Source organism: Tamandua tetradactyla, chromosome 3, assembly GCF_023851605.1.
Source record: "Tamandua tetradactyla isolate mTamTet1 chromosome 3, mTamTet1.pri, whole genome shotgun sequence".
NCBI lineage: Eukaryota > Metazoa > Chordata > Mammalia > Pilosa > Myrmecophagidae > Tamandua > Tamandua tetradactyla.
Window position 1 is genome coordinate 177,616,992 of NC_135329.1, and position 14,927 is coordinate 177,631,918.

The following is a 14,927-nucleotide window of genomic DNA, read 5'->3' on the forward strand; positions in this document are numbered from 1 at the left end:
AAACAAAACTTCTCACTTTTAAAAAAGCTAAGTCTTTTCCTTAACATTAATTAAATAAGAAACCAAATATTGTTTCAAACCTAACAACTTTGAACAGTTCTCTTTCTCAAGGCCAAATCCTAAACTTTTATTCCAAACAGTTGCTAAAATGTATTGTTTCACCTCATAAAAATTAAGTGCTGAAAATAGTTAAATTCATTTAATAATTATTACATAAAAAGTGTTCAGTGTTATAATCAAATTTCCCTGTCAACTGCTTTGCATCACTCTAATACTTCTCTAAAAGTGTTTGTAGTAAACAACAAATCAGAAATTCATTTCACAAAAAAAAGACGTTTAAAAGAAGCAAGGCAAGCATATAAATTATCTTTTTCCTGTTAATGTAATCATAGTTAGGTTAAAAAAGAAAAAATAAATCTCTATTTTAACTAAAGCATTTGGAAAATATGTTCCAGCTTGTGCTGGGTTGACATGATGTATATACCCTAGAAAAGCCATGTTTTAATCCTAATCCCATTTTGTAAAGGCAGCCATTATCTAATCCCTATCTAGTACTGAATGTTTGAAACTGTAATCAGATCATCTCCCTGGTGATGTGATTTAATCAAGAGTGGTTGTTAAACTGGATTAGCTGGAAGTGTGTCTCCACCCATTTCTTGATTGGTTTCTGGGGTCCTATAAAAGAGGAAACATTTAGAGAAAGGAGGAGATTCATAGAGAGAAGGGCAGAATGACATAGCCACAAGAAACAGAGGATACACAAGAAGCAGAGTCCACCAGCCAGTGACCTTTGGAGATGAAGAAGGAAAATGCTTCCCGGGCAGCTTCATGAAACAGGAAGCCAGGAGAAGAAGCTAGCAGATGATGCCATGTTTGCCATGTGCCCTTCCAGATGAGAGAAGAACCCTGACTGTGTTCACCATGTGCCTTCCACTTGAGAGAGAAACCCTGAACTTCATCGCCTTCTTGAACCAAGGTATCTTTCCCCAGGTGCCTTAGATTGGACATTTCCATAGACTTGTTTTAATTGGGACATTTTCTCGGCCTTGGAACTATTAACTACCATCTGATTAAATTCCCCTTTTAAAAAACCCTTCCATTTCTGGTATATCGCATTCTGGCAGCTAGCAAACTAGAACAGATTTGGTACCAGAGAGTGGGGTGCTGTTGCTGTTTGCAAACACCAAACATGTTGGAACGGCTTTTTAAATGAATAAGGGGAAGATTCTAGAAGAGTTGTGAGAAGCTTGATAGAGAAGGCCTAGAATTCTTTGAAGAGACTGTTGATAGAAATATGGACTCTAAAGATACTTCTGACAAAGCCTTACATACAGATGGGCATGTGTTATTGTAGACTAGAAGGAAAGAGAGCCTTGTTTTAATATTGCAGATAATCTGGCAAAGTTGACTAGTGGTTTTGGCTGGAAGGCTGATTTTAAAAGCCATGACCTTGAATATTTAGCAGAAGAGATCTTCAAATTAAATGTTGAAAGTGCAGCCTGGTTTCTCCTCACAGCTTATAGTGAAATGTGACAGGAGAGAGATAAGCTGAAAACTGAACTCTTGAGTACAAAGAAACCAGAAATTGATGTCCTGGAAAATTTTGGGCTTCCAGGAAGGGAGCAGAGAATAATGCCCTGTATGAGAATTTAACCAAATGTGGAACCAGTCAGCCATTTCTCTGATCCAGAGAAAGCCAGGATCAGACATGGAGTTAACCAAGAAAGATTTGTGGAAACTCTTTATGTCTGATGGGCATGATCCAAAGCTACGGCATAGAAAGCCAACAAGAGTGCTGTGGGACCTGTATAAACAGAGCTGCTGCCAGTCTGGACTGGGTGATTCAGAGAAGGGACATATTGGAGAAAAAAATAACTTCAAAGGCAAAACCATGGAGGCTGAGGTCTGAATTCAAGAAGCCTCATGCCAGGAGAGTGGACCCACCCAAGCCCATGGAGAGGGCAAGTTTGCCCTGAAGGCAGAGGATGGGCCTTCCACCTGGTTGTAGTGGAAGAGTCATGCTGCCTCAGGCCTTGGAGAGGGTGTAGCACATTCCTTGGGGTTTGGGGAGAGCCTGGGGGCCACCACATGGAGGGGTTGAACGTGTGCCCTGGAGATAGCAGAGAGCCTGGGTGCAGCCCCGATGCTTGGAGAGGATGGAGCCGAGTAAAAGGTGGTCTCCCCAACATCTCCCAAGGTTGCATTCAGAGAGAGGCAGGCCTCTGTGTAGGCCTTTGGAAAGGGTGGGACTGCTGCTTTCTAAAGCCACGAGGATAAATGACTCTCAGGTTTTGAAATCTAATGGTCTTTGCCCTGTCGGTTTTTGAAACTGTATGGGTCCGGTGACCCCTGTGTTCCTTCTTCCCTATGGAAATGGGTATATGTATCCTGTGACTGTTCCTCCTCTGTATGTCGGCAGCAAATAACTTGTTTTGAGTTTTTATAGGTCCAGAGACAGAGAATAATTTTGCCTTAGAACAGACTATGCCTGTAACTAACTTTGATAGAAGTTTGTACATTTCTAAATTTGTATTTCATGTGTATTGCTATTGAAATGGTTTAAGGATTTGTGATATTGTTATGGAATGAATGTATTTTGTATATGGGGAAAACATGTCTTTTTTAGGGTCCAGAGGGTGGATATGTGTTGGTTTGAAATGATGTATGTACCCTAGAAAAGCCATGGTTTAATCCTAATCCCATTTTGTAAAGGCAGCCATTTCTTCTAATCCCTATCTAGTATTGAATGCTTGAAAGTGTAATTAGATCATCTCCCGGGAGATGTGATTTAATCAAGAATGGTTGTAAAAGTCCCCTTGGGAAATGGTGAGAATGGGGGAAAATTCAACTTCCTCAAGTTGAATGCTTGATATTCTCACAAGCAGTGTGGACAACCAAAACTATAGGCTGAGTTTTTCATAAGAAAACTTTCATATAGGTTTTTCATATGCAATTTAACCCCACAAAGGATAGGTCAAGCCTATTTAAAATTAGGCCTAAGAGTCATCCCCAAGAGAACCTCTTTTATTACTCAGATGTGGCCTCCCTCTCTCCAGCCAACATAAGAAAACTCACCACCCTCCCCCTGTCTATGTGGGACAGGGGTGTGGACCTTCCTGGCAACGTGAGACAGAAATCCTAGAATGAGCTGAGACCCAACATCATGGGATTGAGAAAACCTTCTTGAAAAAAGGGGGAAGAGTAAAAGGAGACAAAGTGTCAATAGCTGAGTGATTCCAGAGTTGAGAGGTTATCCTGGAGGTTATTCTTATGCATTAAGTAGATATCACCTTGTTATTCAAGATGTTATGGAGAGGCTGGTGGGAACTGCCTCAAAATGTAGAGCTGTGTTCCAGTAGCCATGTTTCTTGAAGATGACTGTATAATGATATAGCTTTCACAATGTGACTGTGTAGATTGTGAAAACTTTGTGTCTGATGCTCCTTTTATCTACCTTGTCAATAGATGAGTAGAACATATGGAATAAAAATAAATAATAGGGGGAACAAATGTTAAAATAAATTTAGTTTGAAATGCTAGTGATCAATGAAAGGGAAGACTAAAGGGTACGGTATGTATGAATTTTTTTTCTGTTTTCATTTTATTTCTTTTTCTGAATAGATGCAAATGTTATAAGAAATGATCATGATGATGAATATGAAAGTATGTGATGATATTGTGAATTACTGATTATATACGTAGAACAGAATAATCAAAACAGGAATGTTTGTGTTTGTTTGGTGTTTTTTGGTATTTAAAAAAAATAAAATTAAAAAATTAAAAAAAAAAGAGTGGTTGTTTAACTGGATTAGCTGGAGGCGTGTTTCCACCCATTTGGGTGGGTCTTGAGTCCTATAAAAGAGGAAACATTTTGGAGAAAGGAGAAGATTCAGAGAGAGCAGAGCAGAATGACAAAGCCACAAGAAACAGAGTCCACCAGCCAGCGGCCGTTGGAGATGAAGAAGGAAAATGTCTCCTGGGGAGTTTCATGAAACAGAAGGCCAGGAGAAGAGCTAGCAGATGATGCCATGTTCGCCATGTGCTTTTCCAGGTGAGAGAGGCACCCTGACTGTGTCCACCATGTGCCTTTGCAGATGAGAGAGAAACTCTGACTGCCATGTGCCTTCCACTTGAAAAAGAAACCTTGAACTTCATCGGCCTTCTGAACCAAGGTATCTTTCCCTAGATGCCTTAGACTGGACATTTCTATAGACTTGTTCTAATTGGGATATTTGCTCAGCCTTGGAACTGTAAATGAGCATCTGATTAAATTCTGATTTTTAAAAGCCCTTCTGTTTCTGGTATATTGCATTCCGGCAGCTAGCAAAGTAGAACACAGCTTTAAGTAATTCTAGCCTCCCATGGAATATTCTTCCACTGCCTTCAGTTAATTGGAACAATTAAATAAAAACTGTTAATCACCCATATCCCCCAAAGTGGCAACTACCTAAGTTCGAATACTCTATAACTATTCCCTCTGTTCTATATGTTATCTCTAATGTCAGAGGACATCTAAACAGGACCTGCCCATCTATGACATACATTTGGAACAGTTGAATCTCGATAATTACTAAAGGTGGCAACCAAAAACCAGAACTCCTAATTCAACTGCACACCAGCACATAGGATGGCTGTCCATACTCAAGTGTGTCCAGGACATCATTATATAACAAAATAAATGAACAAGCAAGCAAAGCCGCTCTAAGAAAGTCAGAGCATATTGTCTTCCCCTTAGTACTACTATATTCTCCTTCATTAGCACTGCAGACTACACACCTGTAACCTCCGTTCCCACTCAGGGACTCAGGCAGAAGAGGTGGAAGAAAGATGGTAAGAATGGTGGGTGGAAGGGGGACTGTAACATAATAATGCTTTTGCATTTCCCAATATCCCCAGCCCTTCCAACTCTGTCAGCAGTTATACACATTCCTACATGTACTTTCTCAATTCTGTGAAAACATACAAAAAAATTCATCCTTCAACCCCCTTTAGGACTAACTGAATTAAACTCTTTCAAGGGAGAGATTGAAGCAGGATAACATAGGACAACTGTAACTGCCTGGTTTCCTATTCAGGTCTGAAAGAGTTAACAGACAACTGTAAGTACCTTGTTTCTTATCCAGCTCCAAAGAAACTAACACAGAACTGCAAACTTCAGCAGCCAATTTCCTGGGACAAATTTCCCTAAAGCCCCCAAACCTCCCCAAACCACTGAAACTTTCCCAAACCATAAAAGCTTGTAAAATTCTGGGGCCAAAACAAACTTAGTAATAGGATGCATTGGATCATAAAGATTGTTAACCATTTGCCCAAAGACAACAAACCATGAATGTGACAACAAACCATGAATTTTGCTAGCTATCTCCTCCTAGAACAAAGAAGACACCTAGTGTTCAAAGGTCTCTACAGAAACCTTTACTAACAAAACTTTCCTATAAAACAAGCCAGTGCACTTCACTCAGGGCATGTCCCTCCCTTTAGCATGTCTGCATTAAACTCTTTAACGTGTACTCTCTCTTTCTGATAAACTTCTCCTTTTAATAACCTTTCCTACTTATTACAAATATAAAAGATAAAAATAAATAGCAGTCATATACACAAAATAATAACTACTGAAAAGTTATATGGAAAAGAAAACCTTGTTTACAATGGCAACAAAAAAGATAATCTACGTAGAAATAAACTTAACAAAAATGTTCAAAACCTGTAGGAAACATTCCAGAAGGATACACAAACTGAAATTTAACAAATGGAAAGATGTGTCTTGTTTTCAGTTAGGATATCTCGACATCACGCTGTCAGTTTTAACATTTATTGTGATCACTATAGAAGTATTATGCATATTTTTATGGATCTACACAATTTGGTATAAAATTTATATTGAAAAATAGACATGTAAGAATAGCTAAGAAAACAACAAAAAGGAGGGAGGGGGACTAGCCCTCCAACATATTAAAACATGCTAGAAAACATGCTAGAAACTTTCTATACTTAAAACTGTGTGGTATTGGTATATGAACACACTACCAGAATATAAAGAAAGTTTAGAAATAGACCAAAGTAACACAAAGAAGATTAATGTATGATGTTACCTAAATGACCAGGGCAAAGATGGTGTTCAAGTTTGCTAGCTGCTGGAATGCAATATATCAGAAACAGAATGGCTTTTAAAAAGGGGAATTTAATAAGTTGCTAGTTTCCAGTTCTAAGGCCAAGAAAAGGTCCCAGTTAAAACAAGTCTATAAAAACGTCCAATCAAAGGCATCCAGGGAAAGATACCTGATTCAAGAAGGCTGGTGAAGTTCAGAGTTTCTCTCTCAAGTGAAAGGGCACATGGTGAACACATTCAGGGTTTCTCTCGCATCTGGAAGGGCATGTGGCGAACACAGCATCATCTGCTAACTTCTTCTCCTGGCTTCCTGTTTCATGAAACTCCCCAGGAGGCATTTTCCTTCTTCATCTCCAAAAGTTGCTGGCTGGTGGACTTTGCTTCTCATGGCTATGGCATTCTGCTCGCTGTCTCTGAATCTCTCCGAATCTCTTTCATTCTCCAAATGTTTCCTGTTTTATAGGACTCCAGAAACTTATCAACACCCACCCAAATGTGTGGAGACATGTCGTCACCTAATCCAGCTTAACAACCACTCTTGATTAAATCACATTTCCAGGGAGAAGATCTGAATACAGTTTCAAACATACAGTATTGAATAGGGATTATTCTGCCTTTACGAAATGGAATTTTGATTAATACATGGCTTTTTTAGGGGACATACATTCTTTCAAACTAGCACAGATGGCATTTTTGGTAAATCATATAAAGTATAGCCATTTGCACAAAGATAATATTTAATCCATTCCTAAAACCATACACAGGAATAAGCCCCAAATCAACTGGAGATCTATACATAAAAAATAAAACTAAACATATACTAGAAGCAAACATGAATAAATTTCTCTGTCATGTGGGTTTGGCTTTCTGAGTAGGACAAAAGCTCATACCCAATTAAAAAAAAAGATTAATAGAGACTACATGGAAATCAAAAAAAAAAAAAACTTTTACATGGCAAGAAACAAGTATGCAACAAGTATGCAAAGTCAAAAGAGAAACGATAAACCTGAATAAAAGCTTCACAACATATTGCTAGGGGAAGATAGTCAAGGTAGCTTTTTAATGCAGAAAATATCTCAAACTTGATTTAATCTTGTTACTTCATTTCATAGCATTAGGAAACCAGAATATTGGCAAGTTGTTTTGTTAATAATATAATGATTTTAACTTTTTTAATGTGGAACAAAATTAGAATATTAGATAGACTAGTATCTCAAGACATTGGATGTATAACTTGTATCCATTTGTTCAACAAATATTTACTGAGTGACACACTGCTGGATGGTGGTGGTACATGAAGAGTACGATAGACATTGTCCAGCTGTCCTCAAAGTTATACACAATAATAGGGCCAAAACAAACACAAACAAGAATTCTTTAATATCCATTATGATATGCTACAAAGCACAAGTTCAGAGTTGTATTATTGCTCTCTAGGGACCTACACAGTTTCCGTTGATAAAGAAATGGATACAATAAAAAATTGAAGAATTTTAAATAACGAATTATCCTTGTATATATTGAAATTGTAATTTCTTACCATTTTCAGAGTTAGAAAACTGAAGTGCTCCAAATTCTCTCATTTGAAAATATTTCTCCTTGTGACCCTTGGTTGCTGAAACAAAAGCAGATAAAACATAAGTTGAAAAAAGAAGAAATTTAGAATGCTTATTTACTATAATAATCCATAATAATTAGACAAAATATTTAATTGACCAAATCAGATTATAACACATCTGAAAGGGAGATGTAAAATTTTAAAGACTCTTACCTATAAAACCCACATTTCATATAACAAATAACTTTATAATACTACTGAATACCCAGTTCAGGTATTCTGTTAATCTTAGTTTTCACATTCCAAAGCCTACTCCTTCCCTGATGGACATGTTCTCCTTCTATGTTCTCCAAAAGGCATTTTATATTTATTCTGCCTTATCTCCACAGCTCTGATACAGTGGATGTTCTTTTTAATGTTGAATAAATGGATGTGGCCTACTTTTAATTCAGACTGCTTTATTCTTGTAAGAACAGTGCACAAGAATAAACTGGATCTCCACATTTTTTCACTTAAACTACAGCTAGAGCAGTAGTGATCTTATGTGAAGGGAAAGATTAGACAGACACTAGAAAACACGGTCTTCTGATCAAATGGATAGCACACTCTCATGTGTTTTTCCATATTTTAAACATCACTACCTCATTTGCTACCCAGTATAGACACACATACAAAAAAAAATCCAAGATTTTGACATCATCAAATATTATCAGGGTCAATTCAGAAAAGACAAATGAAATGGAAATTTCTTCAAGATACAAAAGTAGATAGTATCGTTGTCTCTGGAGAAATGAGAGGGTGTAACACATCTGTTGTTTTTGGAGAACAGAGAGGGCATAATACATCTAAGGACAAGGAAATAATAGCCCTGCTACACAATCATTAAAATTCTACGCTGTTTGGGATACTACAAAAGAATATGGGGAAGGGTGCACAGGTGGTTCAGTGGTAGAATGCTCACCTTTCATGCAGAATACCCCAAGTTCTTTTCCAAGGCCATGCACCCCCCCCCAAAAAAAGAATATGGGGGTCAGGTCATGGTGGCTCAGCAGGCAGAGTTCTCACCTGCCATGCCAGAGACCCAGGTTCGAGCCCTGTTGCCTGCCCATGCAAAAAAAAAAAAATGATAATGCATATACTCTAGAGTTTTACCTACTGTGTGAGACCAAAGACAGACAGGTTTATTATGTCTAGAACCTAAATTGTTCTGTAACACATAATCTAAATCAACCTATCTGGATAGCTCATTTAAAACAACCCAAACACATGGAGCCCAGAACGGGAGCAAGGCCTGGTAATCCTGTGTAGCCTAATGTAATGCCAGGATGTATCCCAGACTGTGGGGGGCTGATAATGAAAAAGTATTGAGGCCATATTGTCGACAACTTTCTCCAACATGAAAAAGTTAGAATGGGCATAGCCCAAATATTCCTAAACAGTGGGAGAAAGATCAAAGGTGATGGTGGAGGTATACAGAGAAGGCAGGGTTTAACAAATGAATATGATTGCTAAATCATTAAATTGGTATTTATTTTAGTCTCCAGTACCTTGGAGTAGCTAGAAGTAAAAACCCAAAATTGAGGGATTGTAACCCATATCAAACTCTGAAATCTGTTCTACAACTAACTGATGTGTTGGGCTTTGAAATTTATTGCTTTTTTGTACATGTAATTTTTCACAAAAAAGAAAAAAAAGTAAGTTGTGAGATAAAAAAATATTCCCTCTAACCTCCTATATTCTGGAGTAGCTAGAAGAAAAAATCTAAGAGGATGGTATGGTAGCCCATGACAAACTCTGGGATCTGTCCTATAACTACGTATTGAAGAGTGCTCTGAAAATTATTGTTTTTTTCTTTCTTTGCTTTGTATATATCTTATATTATACAATAAAAAAGGCTAAAAATTTTAAAAAGCACATGAAGAGCTGCTCATCTTCACTGGCTATAAGTGAGAGTCAAATTAAGATGACAACAAGATATCATCTCATACCTATAAGAATGGCTGCTATTAAACAAACAGGAAAATATAAATGTTGGAGAGGATGTGGAGAAACTGGAACACATATTCACTGCTGGTGGGAATATATAATAGTTCAGCTGCTGTGGAAGTCAGTTTGGTGATTCCTCAAAAAACTAAACGTTGAGTTGCCTTATGACCTGGCAATACCAATATTTGGTACATACCCAGAAGAGTTGAAGGCAGTGACACAAACAGACATTTGTACACTGATGGCCATAGTTGCATTATTCACAGTTTCCAAGAAATGGAAATAATCCATGTGCCTATCAACAGACAAATGGATAAACAAAATGTGGCATATACATATGATGGAATATTATATAGCAGTTAGATAAACTGATGTCCCAAAAGATATGACAATGTAGATGAACCTTCAGGACGTATGTTGAGTGGTATAAGTCAGACACAAAAGGACAGATACCGCATGATTTCATTATTATGAGTCTGGTAAAGCCTAAAGGATTTTGGAGCAGATAGGAGGAAAAATCTAAGATGAGGGAATAGTAGCCCATGACAAACTCTGGAATTGTTCTGTAGCTGCTTATTGAAGCGTGCTTTGAAAATGATTGCTTCTTCCTTTCTTTGCTTTGTGTATATGTGCTATAATTTACAACAAAAAGGTAAACAAACAAACAAAAAAACTATAGTCAGCTATAGTAATATTAGATAAAATAAATTATTGAAATCACAAATCTGAAAATGTTTAGTGACATAGGTCCTACTATAGCAAAATTGATTTTTGTAATAACTTTCAACTTGATATTTTGAAAATGTATACAGTTTCAATAGTTAATCGAAGGTATTTAAGATAGTGTTTAATATTTAGAATTTAGGAAATTCTGATATCTTTATCTGTAGATTTTTTCCTTCCTTGCTTTAATTTTAAATTGGTTTATGAAATGTATTGTAGAAACAGGCTTTACAATGATTATTTAGATATTTTATTTAAATATGCCTATGGATAAGCTAACTAAGATATTCATTTAAGGTGGTTAAAATTTTCATAAGTTAATTGTAAAAACATTTGTATCTTTATATTTTCCTGACACCAGGAGAATTTTTAGTAACATAGGTCACTACTACAGCAATGTAGACATTTGTAGTAACTTTTTACTTGATATTTTGAGAACATTCAGTTTTGACAGCTGATCAAATGGTACTTAAGTTAGTGTTTAATATTTAGAGTTTAAGAAACTCTACTATCTGAATTTGTAGATTTTTTCTGTGTTGCCTTAATTTTAAAATGGTTTATGGAACTTACGGTACAAACACAGGTTATATAATGATTATTTCCATACTTTATTTAAATATGCCTGTGGTTAAGCTAACTAGGAGATCCATTTCTGGTGGTTCTAAGTGTATTGTTTGTTTTCTTAAATAAAAATATGAAAAATTAAAGTATATAAACTTTTAATTAAATAAATTATAAACAAAGATAAAGAAAGGTGAAAGGCACAACTCCAATATTCATGGAATGTTCTCCAAGATAGATCATATGCTGGGGCATAGAACAGGTCTTAATAAATTTAAAAAGATTCAAAACTATTCAAAACACTTTCTCTGACCATAACAGAATGAAGCTAGAAATCAATAATGACCAAAGAACTAGAACTTTAAAAAAACATGTGGAGATTAAATAACACACTCTCAAACAATCAGTGGGTCAAAGAAGAAATTACAAGATAAATCAGTACATATCTGGAGATGAATGAAAATGAGATTACAGCATATAAGAATTTATGGGATGTGGCAATGGCAGTGCTGTGAGGGAGATTTATTGCCCCAAATGCCTATATTAAAAAAGAAGAAAGAGTAAAAATAGAGGATTTAACTGCTCACCAGGAGGAACTAGGGAAAGAATACAAACTAACCACAAAGCAAATAAAAGAAGAGAAATAACAAAAAATTAAGGTAGAAATAAATGAACTGTAGAACAACAACAAAAAAATAGAATCAATAAACTAACAGTTGGTTCTTGGAGAAAATCATTAATATTTGGATGCTGGCTAGGCTGATCCAACAGAGAGAGGATGCAAATAAACAAAAAATAAGAGGGGTGTAGTTATGATGGATCCTGAAGAAATTTAAAAAATCATAATACTACGAACAATTATTTGCCAACAAACTAGACACTTAGATGAGATGGACAAAATTCTAGAAACACACAAACCACCTACACTGACTCAAGAAGAAATAGAAGCTGTTAATACACCAATTGCAAGTAAAGAGATTCAATTAGTCATGAAAAATCTTCCCACAAAGAAAAGACAGGGCTAGATAGTTTCACAGGGAAATTTCATCAAATATTCCAAAAAGAAGTAACACCAATCCTGCTCAAACACTTCCAAAAAATTGCAGAAAAAGGAATGCTACCTATTTTAGTTTGCTAATGCTGCCAGAAATATAATATACCAGAAATGGGTTGGCCTTTATAAAGGGAATTTATTAAGTCACAAATTTGCAGTTCTAAGGCCATAAAAATGTCGAAACTAAGGCAATCCAGAAAAAGATACCTTGACTCAAGAAAGGGATGATTACGATTGGGGTTTCTCTGTCAGCTGGGAAGGCACATGGCAATGTCTGCTAGCTTTCTCTTCTGACTTCTAGTATCAGATAGTTTAGGGTGTTTTCTTTCTGCATCTCCAAAGGTCTCTCTCTCTGTGTCAGCTCTGAAGCTTTTTCCAAAATGGTTTCCTCTTAAAGGATTCCAGTAAGTGACACCACCTTGAATGAGTGGAGACAGATCTCCATGGAAACCACTTAAAAGATCCCACCCACAACTGGGTCAGTCACATCTCCATGGAAACAATTTAATAAAAAAGATCCTACCCAACAAAATCAAATCAGAATTAAAAAAAAAAAACTTTTCTGGGGTAGACAACAGTTTCCAACTGACACATTCTACCCTCTGCACCCCAAAAAGACATGTTCTTTCCATATACAAAGTACATTCATTCCATTACAATACCAGAAACACTTAAGCAATTTCAGTAAAAATACAAATGCAATACCAAATCAAAACCAGTAAAAATCTTATCAAAGTCAGCTACATGCATAGTCTGTCCTAAGGCAAAATTCTCCTCTGGCTCTGGACCTGAAAACTCAGAACAAGTTATCTGCTGCCAATATACAAAGGAGGGACAGTTATAGGATAAATATTCCCATTTCCTTAGGGAGAAAGGGGAAGGTACACAGGGGTCACTGGACCCAAACAGTTCTAAAAACCTGCAGGGCAAATTCCATTAGATTTCAAAATCTGAGAGTCATTTATTCTCAGAGCGTTATAAAGCAGCAGTCCCACTCTTTCCAAGGGTCTATACAGTGACCCTGTTCTCTCCAAATGCTGGGATGAGTCTTGCAACATTGGGGGACACTAAGGAAATCACTTTTTCTAGGCTGCATCCTCTCCAAGCATTGGGCAGCAGTCAGGCTCTCTGCCATATCCAGGGCTCACACTCAACCCCCTCAGAACAATGGGGTAGAAGCAAGGCTCTACCCAATCCGCAAGGAATGTGTTCCACCATCTTGGAGGCCTGGGGCACCAAAACTTTTCCTGAACAAACTCATCTGCTCCAAGTGCATGGGTGAGTCTGCTTCCCTGGCCCAAAGTTTCTTGGCTTCAGAACTTTGCTTCCATGGTTCTGCATCTGAAGTTATTTTTCCTTCAACTGGTCCCTTTTCATCCAGACTAGCAGTGGTTCTGTTTATACAGATCCCACAACACTCTTGTTGGTTTTCTATGCAGTATGCATGGATCATAACCACCAGACAACAAGACTTTATACAAATCTTTTCTAGATAACTCCATCACCAATCCTTGCTTGTCCTATAATGGCTAACTGTTTCCACGTTTGGTTAAATCCTCAGGTGGGACCCTATTCACTGGAGTGAACATTCACTGAGAGCCCAGAATTTTCCAGACCATCAATTTCTGTTTTCTTTGTACCCAGGAGTTCAGTTTTCAACTAATTTCTTTCCTGTCACACTTTACTATAAGCTACAAGGAGCAACCAGGCCATACTTTACATATTTAATTTGGAAATCCCTTCAGCTAAGTTTCCCAGCTTGTGGCTTTTAAAATCTGCCTTCCATCTAAAAGCAGGACAAAATTTGGCCAAATTCTCTGTCATTTTAAAACAAGGATCACTTTCTTTGCAGTCTGCCATAACACATGCATCATGTCTCTCTAAGGGCTTATCAAAAGTATCTTTAGACCTGCCGCCATCTAGCCCTCCTCTTCCTCTTTCTCCGCCGGCGCTCCTGCCGCCATCTAGCCCTCCTCTTCCTCTTTCTCCGCCGGCGCTCCCGCCGCCATCTAGCCCTCCATTCCACCTTCTCCGCCGGCGCTCCCGCCGCCATATAGCTCTCCTCTTCCTCTTTCTCCGCCGGCGCTTCCGCCGCCATCTAGCCCTCCTCTCCCTTTCTCCACCGGCGGTGCTCCCGCCGCCATCCAGCCCTCCTCTTCCTCTTTCTCTGCCAGCGGCGCTCCCGCCACCATCTTGCCCTTCTCTTTCCCCTTCTGCTCCGGCGGCGCTCCATCCGCCATCTTATCCTTCCCTTTCTCCTCCTACTCCAGCGGCTCTCCAACCACCACCGTGCCCTCTTCTGCCTTCACCAGCTCCTCTGCCACCATCCTCGACAGCCTTGCCATCCTCATCTTTCTTCCTCCAGAACAGCTACTAGGGGAGTAGAAATGATACAGAACAGCTCCCGGAGCCACAACAGAGATAAAAAAGACAGTGTACCCCATCCTGGAACAGCTGAATACCTGGGAGAAACCGTTCTGGTGAGATCACCGAGGGGAACGGGCTTTCCCGGGTGGGGCGGCAAGTGGTCAGAGTCCCTCCCTTCCTCCTTCCCAGGCCAGCTGGCAGAATTGGGCAGGCGGTCCCCTGAAGCCGCGGCGGCTGGTGCCCCCACCACGTGAGGACCCCCGGAACAACTGAGAGAATTGGATCGGAAATCCCCAGACCGCGGAGAATGGTGACCGGGGGGAGGTCCCTTCCAAACACATGACTCCCCAGTCTGGCTGGACACGGTGCACTCTCCCGGGCTGTGGTGGCTGGCGCCCTCCCGCCACACTTAGCGCCCCGGGCCGAATAGGAAATTCGAACGGGCGCTCTTCCAGGCTGCGGTGGCCAGCGACCATCCCCGCGTTCGGACCCCCGGGCCGGCTGGCGCTCTTCCAAGACGCTTCGGCCGGCGAACCTCCCCCACGGCGAGAGTTTTCCTAAGTTAAAGG

General features: G+C 38.8%; 1 protein-coding gene across 5 annotated transcripts in view; it reads right to left on the reverse strand.

The window, feature by feature from the left end:
- Positions 1-14,927, reverse strand: part of ICA1L (islet cell autoantigen 1 like) — a 139,737-nt gene that overhangs the window by 37,337 nt on the left and 87,473 nt on the right. For all 5 annotated transcript variants that reach the window (XM_077154743.1, XM_077154742.1, XM_077154741.1 and 2 more), the window contains one exon: positions 7,650-7,724. In XM_077154743.1, coding sequence (XP_077010858.1) covers positions 7,650-7,724 — 75 coding nt within the window. The remainder of the gene's footprint in view (positions 1-7,649; positions 7,725-14,927) is intronic.